At 42.5% G+C, this 22,735-nt stretch overlaps 2 protein-coding genes across 2 annotated transcripts in view; one reads left to right on the top strand and one right to left on the bottom strand.

Annotated features, from left to right (window-relative positions):
* The window catches only part of HCLS1 (hematopoietic cell-specific Lyn substrate 1), a 26,827-nt gene extending 25,603 nt beyond the window's left edge, over positions 1-1,224 (top strand). The window contains exons 12-14 of the mRNA XM_040484639.1: positions 1-207; positions 359-427; positions 628-1,224. The exon at positions 1-207 is cut by the window's left edge and continues 133 nt beyond it. Of these exons, the coding sequence (XP_040340573.1) occupies positions 1-207; positions 359-427; positions 628-764 (413 nt within the window). The 3' untranslated portion in view covers positions 765-1,224. The remainder of the gene's footprint in view (positions 208-358; positions 428-627) is intronic.
* A 3,881-nt stretch (positions 1,225-5,105) lies between these two features.
* Positions 5,106-22,711, bottom strand: FBXO40 (F-box protein 40). The gene is made up of 5 exons (XM_040484638.1): positions 22,505-22,711; positions 22,284-22,393; positions 11,541-11,573; positions 8,497-10,416; positions 5,106-5,843 (listed from the first exon to the last, which is right to left on the bottom strand). Exons 3-5 carry the CDS (start codon positions 11,541-11,543, stop codon positions 5,628-5,630), a joined length of 2,139 nt encoding a protein of 712 aa, XP_040340572.1. The 5' UTR covers positions 11,544-11,573; positions 22,284-22,393; positions 22,505-22,711; the 3' UTR covers positions 5,106-5,627.
* Between the last annotated feature and the right edge of the window lie 24 nt (positions 22,712-22,735).

The raw sequence follows: 22,735 nt of genomic DNA, 5'->3' as shown, positions 1-22,735 counted from the left end.
AGCCTGAGCCTGAGCCTGAGCCTGAGCCTGAGCCTGAGCCTGAGCCTCAGCCCAAGTCTGAGCCTGAGCCTGAGACTGAGCCTGAGACTGAGAATGACTATGAGGATATTGGAGACATGGACAGATGTGAGCAGGATGGTGAACCAGATGGGGACTATGAGGATGTACTCGAACCTGAGAATCCTTCTTTTGCCTCCACTATGGCTGGTGAGTGGGGGGTAGGGGGTGGGAGAAGCAGCTCCTGCATTGGGTCCAGTCCAGGGGAGGGCAAAAGGAAGAGGAATTCCCCCACTACCCAGAAGGACCTGTTTTCCTTCTCCATGTTGGTGAGACCATGTTTATATTTCTCTTCATGCAGAATCATCTGGCTACCCAGCTGGGGCTGGAGCAGGGATCTCAGCGATAGCCCTGTATGATTACCAAGGAGGTAGGTTTGGAGTGGCCTGAGGGGTCTGGTGCCTGGAGGCCCTTACTACAAGAGAGGGAGATGGATTCTGAGGGTCAGGGGAGGACCCAGGATTAGCATCCAGAAGAATAGCACCCTTCTTTCCCTGAAGTTTAAAGTGGGGACAGGAATGGAAGGATTATGGTCTGACCATCCTAACATCCCATCCATTTCCTCCCCAGAAGGAAGTGACGAGATTTCCTTTGATCCTGATGACATCATCACTGACATTGAGATGGTGGATGAGGGCTGGTGGCGGGGACGTTGCCATGGCCACTTTGGACTCTTTCCTGCAAATTATGTCAAGCTCCTCCAGTAACTGGCTCTCCCTGTCTCCTCTACCATGACTTCCCAAGTCCAAAGTGTTTCTGCCTTCACCCCCACCCTATTCTTACTGCAAGTGTCATGAGTTGCCTGAGATTCTAGAGAGACTTTCCTCTCCCTCTCCACTAGGGGTTGGGACAGAGACAGCATGAGGAAGGGGTCTTCTTCCCCTCAGTGTCCTTTCTACCCTAGATGTGCTCACAGACATACATTCATCTTGTGGTCCTGTCTCCTTCCTCATGAATACTCCCTCAAATACCCCAAGTTCTGCCTTCCTCTGTTTGTGAGCTCTGAGCTTCCTGGTTTGCTTACATGGAAAGGTATGTCTAGATTGTCTGATTTGCCTGGCTATACTGTTTGCCCACTTTCCTTTTCTGCAGAGATTTTTTTTAACCTTCTGTCTGCTCAATCTTAAATCAGAAATAAAGTGGGACTGTGGTTCATTTGTATGCTGAGGTAAATAGTACTTTTTATGCAGGCCTCAGTTGCCCTAGTCTCATGGCTCCAATTCTCCTTCCCTCTCTCAGGTGTATCCAGAAGACCCCCTCCTGCCATTGCCCACTGCCCTGCACCCTGTATATCAAGGTTAAATCTTCTCCTTAGATTGTACTTAAACCCAACACCAAACAGTTTGGCCTGGAAAATGGCATCAAGGTGAGGGGTCAGAGGACCAGGAAGTATCCACATTAAGGCAGTTCAACTTGCACTGGCTTTAGCAGTTGTGAGAGGCCAACCACCTTCTTCCTGGGAGTAATGACTGCGTTCTTTAAGGACATGATGATACTTTCTTTTTTTTTTTAAGTTTACTTATTTTGAGGGAGAGAGAGAGAGCATGGGAGGGGCAGAGAGAGAGAAGGAGAGAGAGAAAATCCCAAGCAGGCTCTGCACTATCAGCACAGAGCCCAATGCAGGGCTTGAACTCATGAACCATGAGCCAAAACCGAGAGTTAGACACTTAACTGACTGAGAACCCAGGCACCCCAGGACATGGTGACTCTTTAGTATATGTGCTGCTGAAGCAAGCACAGGACATGATGATTCTTGAGGAAGAAACACAAATTGGGGAATAGAAAGGAGGAAAAGAGAGATTTGGTCAGCAAAAAAAAAAGACTAAAGCTAAAGGAACACAGGCTCCAGTGAGGTATTAAGAGGATTTAGGGTCAGAGACAGTGAGTGGTCTCTACTAGGGAAAGTCCAGGCTTCCTTGTAGTTGGGTGACTGAAATCGATGGCCATGTAAGAGGGTAGATAGGGGAAACTCATGACTGTTCTGTGTGGTCCAGAGCCAAGGCTGATAGGAAAAGAGATGAGTACATTTAAACAGCTAATGGTAGGCAAAAAGCAAATCACCAAGCAAATTATGGGGATGAGAAAGAATGAGAGACCTGGGAATGCTGGGTTTTTGTTTGTTGTTTGTTTGTTTTGTTTTTTTTGTTTGTTTTTCCAGCCATTTTTTTTTTCTGAGACATTGGGCTGAGCAAGGTCTAATAGGAGATCCTAGATAAAATCAAAATAAAAGGGATTTGGGGGCAAAGATGAAGAAAGCAGTGGGCCCAAGCAGGAGCTAGGATTAATGACTAAGATCCATAATTGTTCTAGGACTCCATAAAATTGGCGAGCTCCTCATGTGTCGAGAGCACTGCATCCTTCAGGCTTGTTCCTTGGTTCTCCTTCAAGACACACACTCCTTTGTTTCCACAATGACCTCTGTACCAGTGAATCACAGATCTGTCTCTAGACCTAACTTACAAGAATCACTCAGTTAGCTTTCCAGAGTGCAAAACAGCTTTTATTGCCACTTCTAGAGACAGTGGGATTTCCAGCACACAGAGGTAAATCACCACAGATGTACACAATCTCATTCTTCACTTCAGTTTGACTCAATATCACAGATAGATCAGACTTTCACAGTGGTTTTCCTGTTCCATCTTCAAGTTCCACCCTTGCTTTTCACTTTTCCCTTCATTATAAGACAGAAACTTCCTTTCTGCTTCAGTTCTGCAGACTTCACCCTCCATGTTTGGCTGGTCTCTACTTCAGATAGATTAACTCATCAAGGTATCTGTTCATAGATACCTCCCTGTCCAGACTCCTACTCCTATTCCTTTTCACTCCCCTCTGCTGCTTCTTCATCTGAAGCAACGTCCATCTGTCTTCCCTCTGTCAGATAATTCTGCTGCTCATGCTACTCAACATACCCTCATCTCATGAATCTAGTCATTTTTCAGTCCAATCCACAGCCTCTCTGAAAGGCTTCCTTTTTGCTTCAGCTGACATCTCACCATAAAATGTGCTTGTTTGTGTAGACTGGTGGATACCTGTAGTACCCTGGATTCCTGCAACATATACAACTAGATATCTTATAAAATGCGTTTGATGATGCTAATCAATTTAATTTTGCTCTGAAGGCAGTAACTGGGAAAATAAAGAGTAACTCTAAGTGTGCAGCCCACAAAGCCGTATGGGCAGCCTCCTGGCTGCTCTCCTGGACCCTGAGGTGCCCAGGTGTGAAGGAAAATCCCTCTGCTCTCCTCCTTTCTCTCCATTTTTCATCTAACAGCAGCCCCTGATTTTTCTCTCCCTTGGTGAATAGCTACACTTTATCTCTTTTTCTAGTAAAAGAAGACACCCAGAATGGACTTTAGGAGCTTTCTTTCTCTAGATAGGAGGGGACTGGATTCAAAACACATGGAGCTGAGACCTGGGGAACTCTTCCTTTTTTTCCACTTTGGTGCTCAGCTGTTTCCAGTTACTCATCTTCACTGAATAAAATCATAGCTCACACTCTAGCTGTATTTTTAGAAAATGGTGCCTTATATACAAATGTGAAATATAAACCAAGCAAAAAGGATTATGAAAAATAGAATTACATTACCAAATAGTACCAAGTGGCACATTATAATGAAAAGATAAGCATGCTTCTACTCTGGGACTTGCTTTAACGCCTTCTGACTCTTCTCACCGGTGTCCTCTACTTCATCTGTACCAGCTCTGAACCATGTTCAGAGAGAGACCCAGGCAATAACAAGTATTCAGATCGACTAAACTCTTTTTGTTGGCTAAATTCTTTGTTCTCTGCTTCCCCATGATACATGTCCTCCTTTTCCTTTTTCTCACTTGTTTGAAGACTGCTGGGAAAATGGCACCAATTAAGGTAAGAGGGAAAGAAACACAAGATAAGTAGCTCAACATGCTGGCTTCTGCTACATCTGGCGAGAGCTGAACTGAAAGGATATATTTCTTTGCACATGACCTAAGGACATAAAGCCACACTGAACAATCAGCTCCATCTGGTTCCCAACTTAAAATCACATCTAAGACTTACCTAGCAAATAAAGAAGAGCTACATAAAATCATAACCATTGTAGATACTTATGTAAGATTTTGCTGTACTAAAAAACTTATCCTAAGTTACTGCCACTGGTATGATATTGCTTATGGCGGTTCTCAACCCAGAGAGATTTTACTCCCAGAGGATATTTAGCAATGTCTGGAGACATTTTTGGTTGTTACAGCTGTGGGGGTGGAGGGCTACTGGTATCTACTGCATAGGGGCCAAGGCTGCTGCTAAATATCTGATAACACACAGGATAGTCCCTTACAACAAAGAATTGTTCAGTTCAAAATGTCAATAGTTCTGAGAAACCCTGCTTTAGGGGATGGCAGTGTCTATTGTGTACTTTTATTTTACTCCCATTTTCATGAGTATTCACTATTTGTTACCAAAGCCCAATAGTATCACCAATTTCTGACAGACTGGAGTCATGAACCACAATAGGGAGGAGCAATTATGTTCCTATGTGTTCTATGGGAACTACTATGTTCAGGTGTGTTCCTTCCTATGATCCCTCACAGGGTACTCGAGTGGTATCTAAGACCTGGTGGGCCACAGGAACTGCAGTGGGCCTTGTCTGGATTCTGCCAATGTGTGGTCTCTCTGGACTACCCTGTGCATTCTGGCATGACACTGAAATTGGTGTTAATGTCTTGAGGTCATCTCAGCTAGCCCAGGATGGTGCTGGGCTATGCCTCTGCTATCCCTAACCCAGACCTAGAATATAATTTTAAGAAGAAAAGAATCTGGACTCAAGTCGTTTTTGACATGTTTAAAAGTAGGCATGTGGCTTTTGGTGCTAATTTTCTCCATTAATACAATGCCCTTTTGGACTTTTCCTCATTTTGCAAGGCTGTCCTTCTGTATGTTGCTAAGATTTTCCACAACAAACTCTGTGATCTCATTTCTGCCTCTCATTCTTTGGCCTGTGTTGTCCTCAAGGCTGCTGTACTCGGTCAAGGTCTCCATTTCATTGAGCTATGCTTGGACTTCCTGTGTTTGCAGGAGCGACTAAAAGAAGACCTAGACTTAACCATCAAGACAACCCCAGCTCCAGAACCATCAAACCACGTGCCCTTCACGAGAGGTGGAACACACCTCTGACCCAATCCTGTGTTGCTTGCCCCATAAATTTGAAAGTGCTCATCAATTAAAACATTCTCCACAAAAACACAGGTCTGTACTGGTTATGGAATTTCAGTGCTCTCTCATCTCCTAAGACTTGGGCTCATTTTTTAAATGGCCTCAAGTTACCTATTTTTTCTCCTCAGACTGATTTGTTTTAGGAAAAAAAGGGGGTGGGGAGAAGGAAATAAGTAATCAGTATGGCACTTAATGGCAAGTGTACAAACCATGGCTTAGAAAATTCTTAGATCCTGTGCAACTGCTCATGTTTAGGACAGTGCATGTTCCATATACCTAGAAAAGCACATATGCAGTTTACAGAAGAAAGTCCTCAAAACCACACTCTGTCCTACTTTCAGTAACTCGGAGGACAAATCCAAGAATGGTGGCATCTGACTCTTTAGCAAGTGTGTCTTCCTCGTGGTCTGGTTCTAAAGGTGGTGACTAAGGTTTCTCGGGGCTGCTCCTGGAGCTGACACATGCTGGTCAGAAGAACTGGGTCAGTCTTATGCTCTACAATGTTGAAAGGACAGGCCTTCAGGTGTTCAGACATGGAAGCAACTTCATTAAACTCCCAGCTCTTGACTTTGGAGAAAAGGCTGCTGAATTGCCAGATCTGTTAGGAAACATGAAGTTCAAAAGTGAATGCTGGGGCAATAATCTCAGGCTAGCTTTATTTGAAGAGTATAAGAAAATACCTTTCTGTTCTTCATGTTCTTAGCTTCCAGAGAATGTTTAGTGGCTGCTGCAGACATTTGTTAGTTTCTTCTTCAGCATCCAATTCCTAATCCCCCCTTCCAATTGATAATCTTCCCAGCCAGCCATGTAAATGTATGGAAATGACCACAGCAATCTGCAGATTGACACCCACCCACCACCCTCCCACCAGCAACAGTGATTAGTTCTAGAATAGACACACGGTTCAAATCAGGACAATTAGTGTCAATGAGACTCTACCCTAGAACTTTTGCTTGAGATATTAAGAAGCAGGTTTTCTTTTTCCTTCTGTACTTGAACTGGGAAACTGCTGTCTTAGCTGCTGGCAGCCAAAAGGGACCACCAAGGGATAACTGTGTCTTAGAAAGGAGCCACTAGTGAGGAAGTAGAAATAAGATATAGAAAAAAAAGGTCATTTGGGGGCATTTTTGAACTGCTAGATCAAATCTTACCTGAAGCCATTACCTGTGGATTTTTTTAGTTTTGTGGGCCAAAATTCCCTTAATTGTTTATGCCATTTTAAGTTGGTGTTGCTTAAAACTAAAAGTATCCTAACACAGAAACCTCAGGAGAAATCTAGATATCTGGTACACAAACCCCCTTTTGGCCTTTCCACCTAGGATATGGTGCAGAGTTACTAGTTTTAAAATCTAATAGGGGTACCTGGTGGCTCAGTTGGTTGAGCGTCTGACTTTGGCTCAGGTCATGATCTCATGGTTCGTGGGTTCGAGCCCTGTGTTGGACTCTGTCCTGTGCTGACAGCTCAGAGCCTGGAGTCTGCTTCAGATTCTGTGTCTCCCTCTCTCTGCCCTTCCCCTGCCCATGCTCTGTCTCTGTCTCTCTCTCAAAAAAAGAATAAACATTACAAAAATTAAAATCTGGCTATAAGGATAGGCATAACCTGAGACCCTTTCAACCTGACACTTCATCCTCAGTTTCTTATCCTTGTTCCTATGTAAAAAAAGGTATTTTCTGAGATTTTAGAACTATTTCCCTTTTTTGCTTTAAAAAAAGCCATTTTAATATGAGCATCCTTTAGCTCCAACTAAATTCTCTTTCTTCCTTTCTAAAAGGAAATTTGTCCCAAATAATTTTCAAGAATGGTCAGGAATCATTGAACTGGGGACAAACATGAGCCAAAAATTAATGGAATTTCTACTACGTAAATTAAATTGTTTGCATCCGATTTTATAGAGAAAGATATTAGACAGTTCTAGACTACACAGTTTCTGAGGGCAGGTTCTCAGTCTCATTCATGTTTGTCCCTAACATGTGGATGGGTGGAAGTCAGTGTTTATTAAACACGTGGATGCAGGCCTGGATACATGAAGGAGAGTCTCATGATTATTTTTTAAAGAAGACTGTTCAGGGAATAAATAATAGAAAACATGTAAGATGTTTTAGATGTAATTAATGAAAATAGGTGTAAAAAACTCTAACTCCCCAGTGCCGTACACCCACATTTTGGGAAAAAATTCAACAGCGAGATTATGGAATTATTGAGCTAAATGGGCATTATTAATTTGTGGTTCATATTACCAACATATTTACCATGGAAAAGGACGCTAAGGAGTTTCACTTCTGTATGGTATAAACTGATAGAAGTTATGATGCAGTTCAGCAAGTGTAATGTGATTGGAAAAAAGAAGTAAGATTTTTCTGAAGAGAAAGATTCTTTGATTTATACAGCAGCTTTTTGAGAAAGTAAATAGGTATTTGAATCAGGAGAGATCAGTGGACCAAATTATTTTAGAATTTCAAAATTCCTTTAACAAAGGCAAAAAGTCTTTTTTAAAAAATGAGTTGATATGGGACTGAGGAGAATTTGTTGGCATACTGTATCAGAGTCCAGGCAAGAAACAGATGGCACACTTAACTTGGTAACTTGAAGAGAATTAAAAAAAAATAATGATATACAAATGTATGGGCAAGGTGTAGGAAAGCCACAAGATATAGTGCAGTACCCAGGCAAGTAACGATCTAGAGCATTAATACCCTAGGCATGAAAGGGAAGAAGAAAGGAGGTCATTGTATCCCAGAATGAGTAACTTTGTGGAGAGAGCCACCTGAAACAGTCACCTTCAATGGAGGGACATGGCCAGTGCTAGGTGTCATGGAAGGGAAAAATGCATGCAGGGAGGAAGCCAGAAGAATAGATACATCAACTTAGTCTACCTCCCTCCCATTTCCTACTGATACACTCCCATTTGATTAGCCCAAATGGAAGCTGGCGGGCAAGTCTGCTGGTTGAGGCAGTCTGTAGAGATCAGCCTCCCAGGGAACTGATCACAGGGTTGGAGAATGAATCATGTGAGCAAGCAGAAGATATCCAGGACACATACACAGAGATAAACAGGCACTACCATTTGTATTGTCATTTATATGTCTATAGGTCTGTCTTCCCAGCTGGACTGGCCTCCTTGAATTTAGGAATTATGTCTTATTCCCAGTAACCTAGTACATTGCCAGTGCCCGGTACAGTGCTTGGCACATAGAAAGCTCTTCCTAAATAGTTGTTGAATGAATGAATGAATGAATAAGAGTTTACTTGCCTCTCTGTGGACTCTCCAGGAAGTGCCTCCATGAGAATACCTCTTCTTCTTCCACTGTAGGAGGACCATCCCTCTCTCTTGTAACAAAGTAGCACAGATATTTCTCATCAGCACAGATACCTGGGAAAGCTGGGACAGGCTGATGCTGTCCAAGAACCCAGCAATGTACTGCAAAACCTCCAGGGGTAGGCTGGTTAGAGAATTCTGGCTTTTTGCTCCACGGCCTGAGAGATGGTTGTTCTTCTTTCTCTCACCCAGCTCTGAAGCAACCTCTGGCTTGATGGCAAAGGTCTTGAGCTCCTGACTATAAATCACTTTTGCCTTTTGTCCTGGGGGACGGAAATGGTTTTGAATAAAAGTACATCCCAAGTAGGCGAGAGGGCATCGATGCTGGAACCAGCCATTGAGACATGATTGAATGTCTGTGTGGACATTCTTGAAATGTAAGGGAAATTCATCCCTCCTGAAGAATTTGTTGCAAGTGAAAGTGAAGGCAGAGCTGCTTTTGTTATGTCTCCGGGTCACACACTCACTGTGGAGTTCCACATGGAGCCCCCCTGGGTTGTCAGTGGTTAGGAGGTCAGCCAGCACTGTCCCAGAAGAAAACTGTTCTGGCTCAAAATTGTATGTCTGTGTAGCAAAATCCATAAACAGCCCATCAATGCTCCTAGATTCGGAGATGACATGACCTTTAAGTTCTCTTTCTAAAGCACACAGGAGGGTGGTTTTGATGAGATCTGATTTGGGCAGGTCCTCCACAGTGATCCCTAAATCTGAAGTATCTACTGCCTTGTGTTCACTTGGCTTACAACTCAACATGGCATCTCCAATGCGAGCCCGCTTCCCACAGTAGCTCACAGGAACTTTGAAGGTGTAAACAGTCTTTACTTCCTGAGCCTCAAGTTTGCCATAAACAAAGTCTCTCTCCCTAGGTGTACAAGCAGCCATCTGACCAAAGTGAATAAGCATCCTCCCATTGTGCACCAGATACATATTATAGTCCTTTGCATCCACAGCTGTTTTCAGTCTTTCCAGAACACCATCCTGCCAAGGGGCAAGCCCTGTTTTTTCCACGACTGCATTAAAGTCCTGCTGCTTCTGTTTTTCCTGTGGTTCTTTCTCTTTCTCTTGGAGATCATCCTCCCTTACCATGTTATTGTCATTGGAAACCTGTTCTTTTCCAGGGTTGTTCCTGCTATTGTTGTCACAGTTCACTGATGTATTTGTTAAAGCAGAGGCTGCATGCTCTTTGCTGAATATATTTTCCCACTTGTCATACTTGGCCAGGTCCATCCCTTCTTTGGTTTTGGCTAATGCCTCTCGTTCTTCTTGACTCAGCTCTACCATTTCTCCATTAGCTGCTGACAGAGACCCATGTGGTACCAAACTGGCATCCACTCCACCCACTGCTCCTCCCATTTCCTCCCAAGTGGCTTCACCATTCATGGTAGTTTCCTCCCGAGTGGGCTCTCTAGTTTCTGGGAAAAGTTCTACCATTTTTAAAGATCTGAAAAGGACCTTCTGGTCCTGGAGGGCCAGGGCTGTGTCCAAACACTCCTCACTGGGGGTCTCTTTCATGATGTTCTCATGAAGGGTAGTTTCAGAGTCCACGTTTGGCCAGCGATTCCACTCCATGGAGCAGCAGACCACACTGGCAGGGCACACTTGCAAGTGCTTGGCCAGCTTGTGGCGGGACATGGAAAGGGGGCAGCCATATTCAGAGTTGAGGCATGGAACCTGCTCCAGAGGGCAGAGGAGCTCATGCTCTGCCTCTTTGCACATGTGGAAGGTAGCACCACAGGACAGGTGGCAGTTTATCACCAGACAGGAGACATCAGGCTCCACAGGAATGTGGCAGTGACGATCGAAGCATTTCTCACAATGCCTGTGCTGCCCACTTAGAGGCTTGCGTGCCCTACCCTGGAGACACCAAAGCAAGAGGAAAGAGAAAACAAATGGGGGAGAGAAGCTCTATGCATGTCTGTGACTGTGTTTTAATTGGCTTATTACCTGTTTATACATGCTTATTATAGGAACCTTGGACAATCTACAAAATCATAGAGAAGAAGCAAAAATCACTCATAATCCCACAACCCCAAAATAATAACTATCAACACTCTCTTCTTCATTTTCCAATAGTTTATTCTATGTATATGGTAGATGTGTTTAGAATAGAAAAAGAAAGGGGCGCCTGGATGGCTCAGTCAATTAAGCGTCCAACTTCAGCTCAGGTCACGATCTCCCAGTTCCTGGGTTTGGGCCCGCGTCGGGCTGTGTGCTGACAGCTCAGAGCCTGGAGCTTATTTCGGTTTCTGTCTGTCTGTCTCTCGCTGTCTCTGTCTCTGTCTCTGTCTCTCTGCCCCTCCCTGGCTCTCACTGTCTCTCTCTCAAAAATAAATAAACATTAAAAAAATTAAAAAAAAAAAAAGAATAGAAAAAGAAAAAGCTGAATGTAATGGACTACAATGTTGATAATTGTTTTTGAGTTGTGGATTATGGGTGATTTATATTATCTTGTTAATACTGTGAATACAATTCTTCATCCTGTATTTACCTTGCTATTATAACATTAGACCAACCTGCTTTATTAATGATTCTTTGCAAACTGTCTTCATCATGGCAGTGTAATATTCCAGAGTGAGTGTGCTGTCATTTATTTAACGAACTACCTACCAAGTGCTGGGAGGACAGGGGCCATGTCTAGTTTTATTCACATCTGTATCTCCAGCACTTGGACCATTGTAGGCACTCAATTTGCTGAATGAAGGAATTGTCAACCACTTAGTTTATTGCTGGATGTTTGGGTTTTTCATTTTTAAAGTTTTAGTGAAAGTATTTGCCCACAAATCTTTCTCATCTCTGCTTTTCCCTTACTCCATGTCAGTTTCTTCTAGGTTCTTCTCTAGCATCTCTGGTTTGGCCAAAAGTCAATAAGTATCATCAAACCGTAACGGCAAGTCTGCCAGCTGCTTCGACTACAGGTTAAATGAAGCCAGACCTGGACCCCTGAAAGATGAAAATCCAATAATCACCATACTACTTACCATAGCTTCCTAATTTCTTCTTGCTTTGTAAATCTAGGGGAAAACATGAAAACATGAATATGAATGATTAGTAAGAAAAGTATTTTGGTTACGTATATTAACAGGCACCAGAGAGACTTTGTATACTCTAATTCCTTTAACCACCCTCGAGGTAAATGTCATCGCCCACATTTTATAGTCCAGGAAATGGAAGCTGGAGAAGTTAAGTAACTTGTCCAAGATTATACAGCTGCTAAGTGATGGAGTCCCGGGCCATGCTAGCCCACAGTCTTCTCATTGACACACAGCCCTCTGGTGGGGCATCTTACCAGGCATGGGATATGTACCTTTTGGTTCCTGTAACTTTTCTCCTTTGTCTACCAACAGTTGGTCTGACGTTCCACACAGCCATGCCTCCCATAACTACCACACACACACATCTGGCCCAAGTTTCCCTCCTAACTTTCTCTCCCAGTAGAGCTTCATGCTCACTAACAGGTCAGCCTGATATTCAGCTTGGCCTGGGGCAGTGTACAAGTGTCTGTGATGTATCTACCATCTGTCCTTCAACCTGCTGAATTCAGCTGTGCTGTGGCTAGAGCAGGGGTCAGACCCCAAGGCCCCAGAAGCAGGCTGAATGGGGACTCTGGCAAGCAGAAGAGAAGATGCCCTGCCTTCAGGAGAATGTAGCTCCTTGGCTCCGGTCAGTTGGTCCCACATGGGAATATGTTGCCAGATCATCTGATTTTTCCAGAGACACTGGGGATGCAGACTTTTGTGACTGGCGGTAAAGTATGGTTGTTAGGAGGCTGACTGTGCAAGATTCAACCTGGCACGACAAGTCAGTAGTTGTGAAACTTTGAGAAAGTTACTTAATCTCTTTGTTCATCATTTCCCCCATCTGTAAAAGGGAGAATAATAATAGTACCTATCTCATAGCGCTGTTGTGGGGAGTAAATGAGTTAAATACCCAAAACTCTTAAAATAGTGCTTGTCTCATAGGACATGATCTACACATGTTTGCTATTATAAAATAAGTGTCTTATTTTTATTTTATTTTTTTACAACTTCTTAGGTAGGCTCCGTGCCCAGTGTAGGGCTTGAACTCATGACCCTGATATCAAGAGTTGTGTGCTCTACTGACTGAGCCAGCCAAGTTCCCCTAAAATGAGTACTTTATATTTCATTATATTGCAAAACATCTTGCTGCATAATACATTACGATAAAAATCCTTGGAATTTTAAAGTTGGCAACTAATTTAATCAGAACAAATGCAGCCTCTATTTGGGCCAAGGTAAAACATGTATGCAAACTACATAGGATCTGTAGGTTGCCAGTTTGCAGCACCTGGTCTAGAGAGTTTATAGCACAATGTCAGCACTATGTTAGTCTGGGATGGAGTGGGGTGGGTGGGGTAGGGTGGAGTTAGAACCCAAAAGTCAGAAAATACAGTATTTTAAATTTTTATTTTACTTTAGGATTTGCCAATTCATTGTGGGTGAATTTTCCTGTAACTTAAAAAAATTCGAATATTCAGGAAAGGTGAAAGAACATATACAATGAACAGCCAAATATACTCTACCTAGATTTTAAAGGTAACATTTTGCCACTTTGGCTTTCTCTCTCTTCCTCTACACACACACACACACACACACACACACACACACACTTTTTACCAAAGCACTTGAAAATAGGTTGTTGATATCATGACACCTCATCCCTGAGTACTTTAGCACGTATTTCCTAAGACTGAAGAAATTTTCCTTTGTAACTGTAATAACATTATCTCACCTAAGAAAACGAAAAAATATTTTCTAATATCATGTAATATGCTGTCTGTATTCAAATTTACACAATTGTCCCAAAGAATGTCTTCAATACTTAAAAAAAAATTTTTAACTTTGGAACCAGGGTCCCTTTAAGGTCAATTTATTACATTTGGTTGGTAAGTCTTTTTAGCCTCTTTTAATTTGGAAAAGTCCCCTCAAATTTCTTTTCCAGAAGAGACAGTCTTAAATATCAAGGAAATTATATTCAAATTTATTCATATACTCATTTGTTCATTCAGTCCTCCAACAAACATTTGTTGATTACAATGTGCCAGTAAGGGAGCATAAGTGTCACACTGCTTGTTTAGGTAGTTCTTCAACACTATTGCTAAGTAGAATTAGTCACGATGCCTGTTAAATCTATAAGTCTGCACTGTTCACAGTGGCAGCCACCAGCCACATGTGACTATTTAAATTTAAATTAATCGGGGCGCCTGGGTGGCGCAGTCGGTTAAGCGCCCGACTTCAGCCAGGTCACGATCTCGCGGCCTGCGAGTTCGAGCCCCGCGTCGGGCTCTGGGCTGATGGCTCGGAGCCTGGAGCCTGTTTCCGATTCTGTGTCTCCCTCTCTCTCTGCCCCTCCCCCGTTCATGCTCTGTCTCTCTCTGTCCCAAAAATAAATAAATGTTGAAAAAAAAATTTTTTTTTAAAAATAAAAAATAAAAATAAATTTAAATTAATCAAAATTGAATAAAATTAATAATTCAGGTATTTGGTCACACTAGCTACAATTCAAGTATTCAATGACCACATGTGATTAGTAGCTATTCTATTGGACAACACAAAACAGAACGTTTCTATCTGCATAGAAAGTTCTATTGGACAGCATAGCATAGCATAGTCTGCACCTCAGACTAAAGTGAGGGCTGTGTCTGGAATTCACATCCTTAATACATTACCCGTCTGATTCTTATGCACTAGGACTACTGAGTGTGAAAGAGGAATCATGGCAGATAGCTCCTTATCCCTAATATCCTGAATCAGGAGGCAGGTGAGAAGTTGTAAGCAAGACTATCAAGTGGACCGAGGGCCCAGGAGGAGATAAATTAAGGTGTTAAAGGTAGAGGGGGAATTGAGCAGAGTGAAGGGCTGTGAGGGCTGGACTGAGGTGGAGCAGGATAGGATTGGGCAAGAGGACATCTTTTGGATGCAAGAGTCCAGCTACTGGAGCTTTTTAGCATACAACTTAGCATTCAGTTAGGCTCCTGCTATATTCTAGATTGATCACTCCCGTGGGGGGAAAGTTCATCATGGGTTTATTGTGGAAATTTGTAAATAGGAGGCTAAAGCATCTGGAATTATTTGGTTGCTCAATAAGGGGCCATTTAACACTGTGACTGGGTATTAACCAGCAGTGGAGGGACAGTGTGGAGGGCTTGGAGCAAGAAACTGCTTCATGGAGGGCGATGAAGCTGCAGGAGCAGGACTGATGGTATGGGATTAGGCAAGATGAGGCAGACAGTAGGCATCACAAGGGAATCACAGCATTTTGGTTTCTGTCTGGAGATGGGGAAAGAGGAGGAGTCAAAGCTGATGCCAAGATTTCGAACAAGGAAGAGAGAACATTGGATGTAATTCTGAGAAAAATAGAAGTCTGAAGAAGGAATTGTTTTGGGGGGAAAGACGAGCCCAGCAAGTTTAATACAAGTTTTTAAGGTGATAACATATGAGGATGGGAAGATGTGGGTAGAATGGAGAGATGTAGATTTGAGAAGTGTTCGCTTAGAAATGAGAGAGGAAGCCATAACTGGGGAAAGAAGAGCATAGAATAGGCATCTGAGCCGTGAAGTACAGAGCTAAGTATGACCACTTTCAAGACAGTGGGGAGAAATAAAGCCAGAGAAGAGAGACCAGAGAGCTAAGAGTCGGAACTATGTGGCCCCATGTAAAGGAAATGGTGAGCTATAGCCTCAAATGCTGCCTCAAGATTAAGAACAATGATAACAATGTCAGTGCTCATGGCAGATCCCCAAAGAGCTCTTGGCAGAGCAAATGTGGCATTTCAGCTGTGCGGTGGGACCCTTGCCACGCAAAATGTGGTGTTTGCTTGGAGCGGAGGGGGAAGCCATTAAACACACATTCCAATATTGGCAGGGCCTGTGCCTTGTTGGGAGAGTGTGATCATCTGCTTTCTATTCATAAAAGACACAAATAAAGATGCAGTCTGGGTGATTCAGAGTCCCCTACTGGTTTTTAGGTGGGAAAGAAGAGGCAGATCGCAAATGGAATAAGGCTAAGTGAAAGAAGCTACCAGCAGCATGACTGTCTACCTTTGTATTTGCCAGCCTGGTTCTGTCACAAAGTTGAGACCAGCTTCTGGGAAGGGAAAAGCAGGCCTAGCTAGTTCCGTGTGCTCTGTGTGTGTGATGACAACTCAGCCCCAGCAGCAGGGATATGGTTGGCTGGAGGGACAGTGGTGATGAACTCTAAGCCAAATCATTTCTTATCCTTCAGCATTATAAAGTATGGTTTTTGTTGTTGTTGTTTTGTTTTGTTTGGAGCAGTGCTATTGAAACTGGAAACATTTGTGGTGGAGCCCACAATGAAGTTACTTGAAGTTACTTGAAAATATCCCTTTAACAGAAAACAAACAAACAAACCATGCATGCAGGAACAAAGATGCTGTTTCCTTTGTTTGTTCTGTTTTTAATGATGCTATTTAAAGATCTTCTGCCAGGCTCTGGAGCTACACCAAATAAGTGACTTTGAGAGAGGACATGTACTGAGCAGAAAGACACAAAAGTGTAGACTATCCTTTGGAGCAGTTTGACAGTGGAGGGGAGAAGAAAGATAAGTATAGCCTAAGGGTGTAAAAAATCATATCTAAACCTTTTGTTGTATATCTAGGGGAAATTGTTCCCACTGAGATAAAGGACAATCCAAAATTCTTGATTGTCTAATTATTGCTAGGTAAGCATTGTGACCAATCATCCTGGTTTGCCTGGGACTTTCCTGGTTTTAGCTCTGAGGAAGCTTGATTTAACTCCCAGGAAGCCTCTTAGTGCCAGACAAACTTGGATACTTGATTGATCATCTTATGTTGTAGCCACTTGGTCTTGCCCCAAATTGTTCAACTTATATATATCATTCATTGGTTATCTTGTGACATAAGATGATTTGTTCTCCTAATCTCTGTTCCAATGCAGTGACTGGATCCTTATCCTCGATGGTGTTTGTCTGACTTTCATAGACTGAGGGATTTTTCTGCATTTTGGATGCCAGGGAGAAAGAGAAATAAGATTTTAGTGCCTACCATGTGCTTTAAGTAACACCTCATTTAATCCTCACAACGACTATGTGATGTGGGTCTTACCCTTTATACTTTACAGTGGAACACAAAGAAACCTAGGTTTGTCCAGCTTCAAACTCTGTACTCTTTGCTACATCACACTGTGTCCCTCAGAGACCCACAGAGACATGTGGTCTATCTCTGTGATTTGGGATGAAAGCAAGCCCATGACTAGAGCCCATTAGGGGAAGATCCTCCCTTCCTCCAGTTGAGTCACAGAATACATATACAATCTTTCCAGACTGTAGAGGAACTGGATGTTCATCATTCATAGGAAGCATCTTCATCCCTCTGATGACTTTTTTTTTTGGTCCTCGTCTGGACCATATTCCATACTGTGCCCCATCTGAACAGAGGAAATATGAAAAGTATCCATGTCCCATGGCCTTGCATTTAAGGTAGCATAAATATGAAAGTAAAGTTTTTAGGTTAGAATCTGTAGTATAATATAGATTCTGAGATTTAAACTCAAAAACCTACTAAGTTAAAGAACATACATTATAGAAACTCTTCATGGTGGAAAAAGTTGACAAAATTCAGTGACAAAAACAATGTATTTTTATCCAGGTGCCATTTCCTCCTTCAGTTTCTATGCTTCTATGTTCACCTTTAAATTATTACTTCCTGGGGCACCTGGGTGGTTCAGTCAGTTAAGCATCTGACTCTTGATTTCAGTTCAGGTCATGTTCTCATGGTTGGTGAGTTTGAGCCTTGTGTCAGGCTTTGCCCTTGACAGTGCAGAGCCTGCTTGGGATTCTCTCTCCCTTTCTGCCGCTCTCTCTCTCAAAATAAATAAATAAACTTAAATAAATAAATACATTCTCACTTCCTGTCTGAAAAGGCAATACATTCTCTCCTCTTAAAAATAAACTTCAATCAAGTCTATGGTCAAAACACCCTCTGAAACCCTCTCCCCAAATTATGTTTTAATGTTCCCCTAGATAGAGGAGATAGCAGTCAACATGAAATAATTTAGACTTAAATAGTTTAAAAAAAAGTCTACACAGGACTAGATTTTACTCGTTGTACTGGATGCAGTTTAAGTGGAATGTGAATAGGTGAAAGGACCAGGTACATGAGTTTAAGTAATAGATATTCTTTAAAAAAAATAGGGGATAAGTTAGAACCTGGTAGGGGAGAAACATTTGATGCAAGTTGTGGTGCTGTGTGGACCACTCACAAAGGAGTAAATTAATAAGAAAAGGCAAGTCAGCTAGAACAGTGCCCCTTAAAGTGACCCACATACTGACCCACAGTGTCAGTATTACCTAGGAATTGGTTAGAAATGTAAACTATTGGGCCCTACCTAATCAGACCTACAGAATCAGAACTGCTGCATCCAGCTGATTCTGTTGTAAGCTCAAGTTTAAGAACCACTGAGCTAGAAGCTGGTTGATTTTGTGCTTTCAGTCACAGAGGAACTATGGCCCAGTTAGGTAGGAAGGCCTTGGGGAGAGATCTGAAAGGGCAGTGGGCAGTTCTGTCCATATCTTCCCATCTCCACCACCACTGCCTGGATCCAAGCACCATCGTACTCATCCAGTCTGGTGCAAAAGCCTGTAATCAGTCTCACCCTTCCCATTTGTGCTCTGTAATCTACATTCATCAGCAGAAGCGTGATTTCAATAACTTTTAACACCGGGTCATTATTCCCACTTAAAATCTCCAGTGGATTCCCATCATGAGGAGTAAATTCTGACACCCTTATCCTGGCCCACAAGGCCCTGCATCAGTGTCCCCTGCTGGCCTCCTTTACCTCACCTCTCCCTTGAGCACTTAGTTCTAGCCTTGTCACTTAGTCCAGTGTAGGGACTTTGTGCTGGTTCTTTCTACTAAAATTCTCCCTTCACTCTTTATTTGTGTTATGGGCTCCTTCCTGCTGTTTAGATTTCAGCTGTTATGTTTCCTCCTGTGGAGGCCTTACCTGATACCCTCAAAATAAAGTAAATTCATGAACACTGTCATGTGCTAGCTTAAGTAATTTTTCACAAGTTAATTTCCCTAAAGCTAACTTATTCATTGATAAAATGGAACTCATAATACCCCATAGGATTATGACAAATAACATAAAGTAGAGAAAGTGTCACTCAATTGTTAGTCCTTCCCCTATGAGGAAGGTCATTCCCATGGTCACTTCTGCATCCAGGTCTTATGTCTTCCCATTGCATCACTCTTGCCCCTCTTGGCCGGCCTTTCAGTATTCAGTTCTCCCTCAGGCCAATGTAGCTTATGTTCCACTGCCTGCTTAATCATCTTCAAACCCCATTTAAGAAAAAAGTCTTACCTTAGTCCCATAAGAATGTGAGTACCCTTAAACCACCCCCCCCCCAACTATGGTGCCTTGTATTCACCACATTCATTCCTGAAGCTCTTAAAAATTCAAACAGTATGGCATCCATGCTGGAGGATCTTACAGATGTCACAAAGGCAGATTGAGGCATTTTTGCTTCCTAGGCCCAAGTTTGTCATCTTTATTATTTACCTACATACATTATTCTGTTCATTGAGCAAAAAGGGAAGATGTCAGCTAAAATTGGCTTCTCTCTCGCAATGGGCTGCAGGGTCAGTACCTTCTAAGGGAAGTTGCTATGATGGAGAGCCTGGGGATGAAGGCCATCAATGGAGCAGAAGTCATCTGGCCAGGAGAATGTGTTTGGGTGGGAAAGGAGATCTGACTGCAATACCAAAGAAGTAGAATACCCTCAAGGAATGTGCACAGTAGTTTCTGAGACACTGAGAGAGTGAGTACAGCCAATGTTCTCCTGGAACTCAATGTTTATTCAATAGGATTGAATTGAATGCAATAAAATAGAACCCTAAAGAAAACAGCTTTTTGAAAGAGCTGTGTGAGAGCAATTTGAGACAGATTTAGGAGGAAAGTTGTAATGATGTCAGATGTCTGCTAATTTGGGGCTTTTTAACATGTTCTTGATTTTTAAAAAATATTTATTTATTTTTGAGACAGAGAGAAATAGAGCACGAGTGGGGGAGGGGCAGAGAGAGAGAGGGAGACACAGAATCTGAAGCAGACTCCAGGCTCTGAGCTGTCAGCACAGAGCCCGATGAGGGGCTCGAACCCACAAACCGTGAGATCATGACCTGATCTAAGCCAAAGTCAGGTGCTTAACCAACTGAGCCACCCAGGTGCCCCATGGGTTTTTTTTTTTTTTAAAGAAAGAAAAAGAAATGTTTTCAATGTTATGTGAATGTAGCCTTAACTGAACGGAAAAGAATTCTGTGGGCTCAAGTTATAATAGAAACTCTGAATGCTGCCAGAATTGGTTTTCAGGAGGTTGTAGTACTTGTTCTAAATCTTTGCAGTCCTAAATCAGAAATCTGGATCGGGCACATAATCAGAAATACTCTGCTCTGGAGCCTGTGTGTAGGAATCACCTGGGCAATCTTTTTAAAATGTGGATTTGGATCTGGTAGGATTGGGGCGGGGCCCGAGAGTCTTAACCATGTAACAAGCTCCTGATGATGGTCTAAGAACCTCACTTTGAAATGAGAGTGTCTAGTTTAACTTCTTCATTTCGTACAAGAGAAGCTGAGGCCCAGAGAAAAGTGGAGTGTCTTTCCCTTGCTTCTCACCTTGATGTAACAGTGAGAATTCTGTGGAAAGCACAATGCCACACAGAGCTACCTGTGTTGTGGTGGTGGCGAAGAGGATGTGGGCAGCTTACATGGTACCAAGGGCAAAATAGGACAGAGCCTGGAAGAATGAGAAAGAGGTGGTGCCTGACTGTCACTGGCCAACAAGGTCATGAGGAGGCATATAGCAGGTATATTTAAATCACTGACTCAAGCAAAAGAGAATGGGATTAACAGATAATAGCTTTAACATTCTTTACTATAATTTTAAAATTAGTAGGCAAACAGGGTTGATGTCAGGGAGATATTTTTAGGCAAGGGCCCCTTTCAGCACCCCTCACATGATATCAGCAACTAACTATTTTGCCTCCTCATGTGGCTGGCCCTGGCGATAATTATTTATTCCTGAGCTTTATCTTCAGTGGAAGTGACAAGGTCAAAAGTTAAAGATCAGAGATATTCTTCAACTCTTAACCTGTTACCCAATTAATTAGTTACTTTAATTATACATTGTTCACCTGTTCCGCTGCTATGGTGATTTTAATTCTAGGGAAAGAAAGTGTATAAAGTTAAATACTAAAGTAATCCCTTTGTCTCTTGAGATTTTAACACAACCAGTGGCTGATGATAATTCCCATAACTGGGTCCACAATCCTGGGCTTCTGGGCTATGATTCCAGCATTTTCATTATACCCTAGTTAATTCTTATATCTGGTGCTTGTGTTATTAGTATCAGTATTTTTAATTACTGTTTTGTATTGGCCAAGAAAGTGCTAATTAGCCAGATTATCTCGGGGTAGCTGTGAGGTAGCCTGTATGCTTGGTTACTCCTAAACCACCACGCCTCTGTCTTGCCAACACAGCATCCCACCATATACCTTGAAGACCTTGGTACTGTGGAAACCCTGATAAAATTAAGGGAAGTTAGTCAGCTCTATACAATACATTGTCCCCAGCAAACAGGGATAATTATAATCTAGATGTCTACAGCACAGTTATGGGATATGTCTGGAGGTTACAGAGGCAGGAAGGAAGGAATCCAGGAGTTAGGGTATCTGGTAGGTCTCTTTTTACTTGGCATTGGTAGCTTTAGCCTGTACACTGCAAAGTTCAGAGTGTACAGAATCCCTTTTGCTGCATAGGCTACTTCCTAGGATGTCCTTAGCTGAACTTTGAACATTAAAGCAAGTCCCAGAGGGAAACAAAATAAACACTGCACCCTTATCCCTGACAATTTATTTGTGCATGCAATGCTATGCAGTTATTTCAAAAACTAGAAATAATCTACATTTTAAAGCTTTTGATACTTCAAGTATCATTCATCATTTTCCCTTTGGCCCTCTGGATGTGCAAGCTCCAACTTTGTAATAACTTGGGGTTTGTGTGTAAAAGCCTGTATAAATTTGTCAACTTGTAAAATGCTTTCACTTGTATTCCATGGATGCATTTTGGATTCAAGAGATTTAGAGAGGAGAGAACCACACTTAGGGAATATTGTTAAAGAAAAACAGATTTTAAGCTCTATGAACAGAGTTTAAATAGCACATACAGTGAATATAATTGTGCTATATTATTAATTGGTAGTGTGACACAGGGGATGGAATTTAAGGTACATAGAATGGCAGTTAATGTAGCAAATGCTGATTGGTGAAAAGATCATAGCATTTGGACTTTAGAAAATAGAAATAGAAAATAGAAGTAGAAATCCTTCTACTTTCCCCTCACCATCTCCTCCACCCTGACCCAACCCCCCATCACTACTGTATAACTTTAGAGACATCACATAGCCACTTTGGTTGATTGTAGAAGAGAGAACGTAAGCTGTGAGAAAGCAGGTAATTTCTTCCTGCTCTAAGATTTTTGATTTAAAAGAAGAGTTTACATATGGCTGAGTCTCATTCTCAAAGCCCACCCCTGTCTCCACCACATCTAACTAATTTGCTTAACAATCCTCTTGTTCAGAGCAAAAAGGTGGTGCGCAGCCCAGCTTCCATCTCCATGTTCATCACTCCACATGTCCCCCTGGTGCACCTGCTCGAGTTTGAAGAGCTTACCTTAATGGCACGGGCGGAGTCAGCATCTGCTGCACCTGTGTCCCTTGATTGTGAACAAGCCGATCGCAGGAAGTGGCCGGGGTGCATCAGCTGCAGCAGAGGACAGAGTTCTGTTGAGGAGGCAGGGAAGGGAGAGAAAACTTCAACAGAAATAGTTCAAGTGTTTCGAAGTTAAAAATAAAACTATATCACAAGGGGCAATGTGACCAGGCTCAGCTTACGATTTTTTTCTTTCCCCTGTATTCATCAACACTTGGTCTCTACTGGAGTAGCATTTAGCAGGGGAAGCCGGAAGGGAAGTGAGCTTTTATATCAATAGGTTTTCTTTCCTTTGAGGAAGGAGGCAAATCTTTTTAAGAAGGATCATTTTCAAGGCCGGAGCAGCCTCTCAGACTCCTGTGCGTGCAGTCGGCAGATCCAGCTGTGCTCACTGTGGCTGGTGGAGCATTCAG

Source organism: Herpailurus yagouaroundi, unplaced genomic scaffold, assembly GCF_014898765.1.
Source record: "Herpailurus yagouaroundi ecotype Mexico unplaced genomic scaffold, PumYag 162, whole genome shotgun sequence".
NCBI classification, from domain to species: domain Eukaryota; kingdom Metazoa; phylum Chordata; class Mammalia; order Carnivora; family Felidae; genus Herpailurus; species Herpailurus yagouaroundi.
Note: the sequence above shows the minus strand (reverse complement) of the source record. Positions and strands in the feature narration are given on the sequence as shown.

What these genes read in the sequence shown, in the direction of transcription:
- FBXO40 (XM_040484638.1), bottom strand. An exon ending in CCTGGAGAGTCCACAGAGAG is followed by an intron (nt 5,844 to 8,496) that starts GCAAGTAAACTC and finishes GTTTCCTAACAG; the next exon opens with ATCTGGCAATTCAGCAGCCT.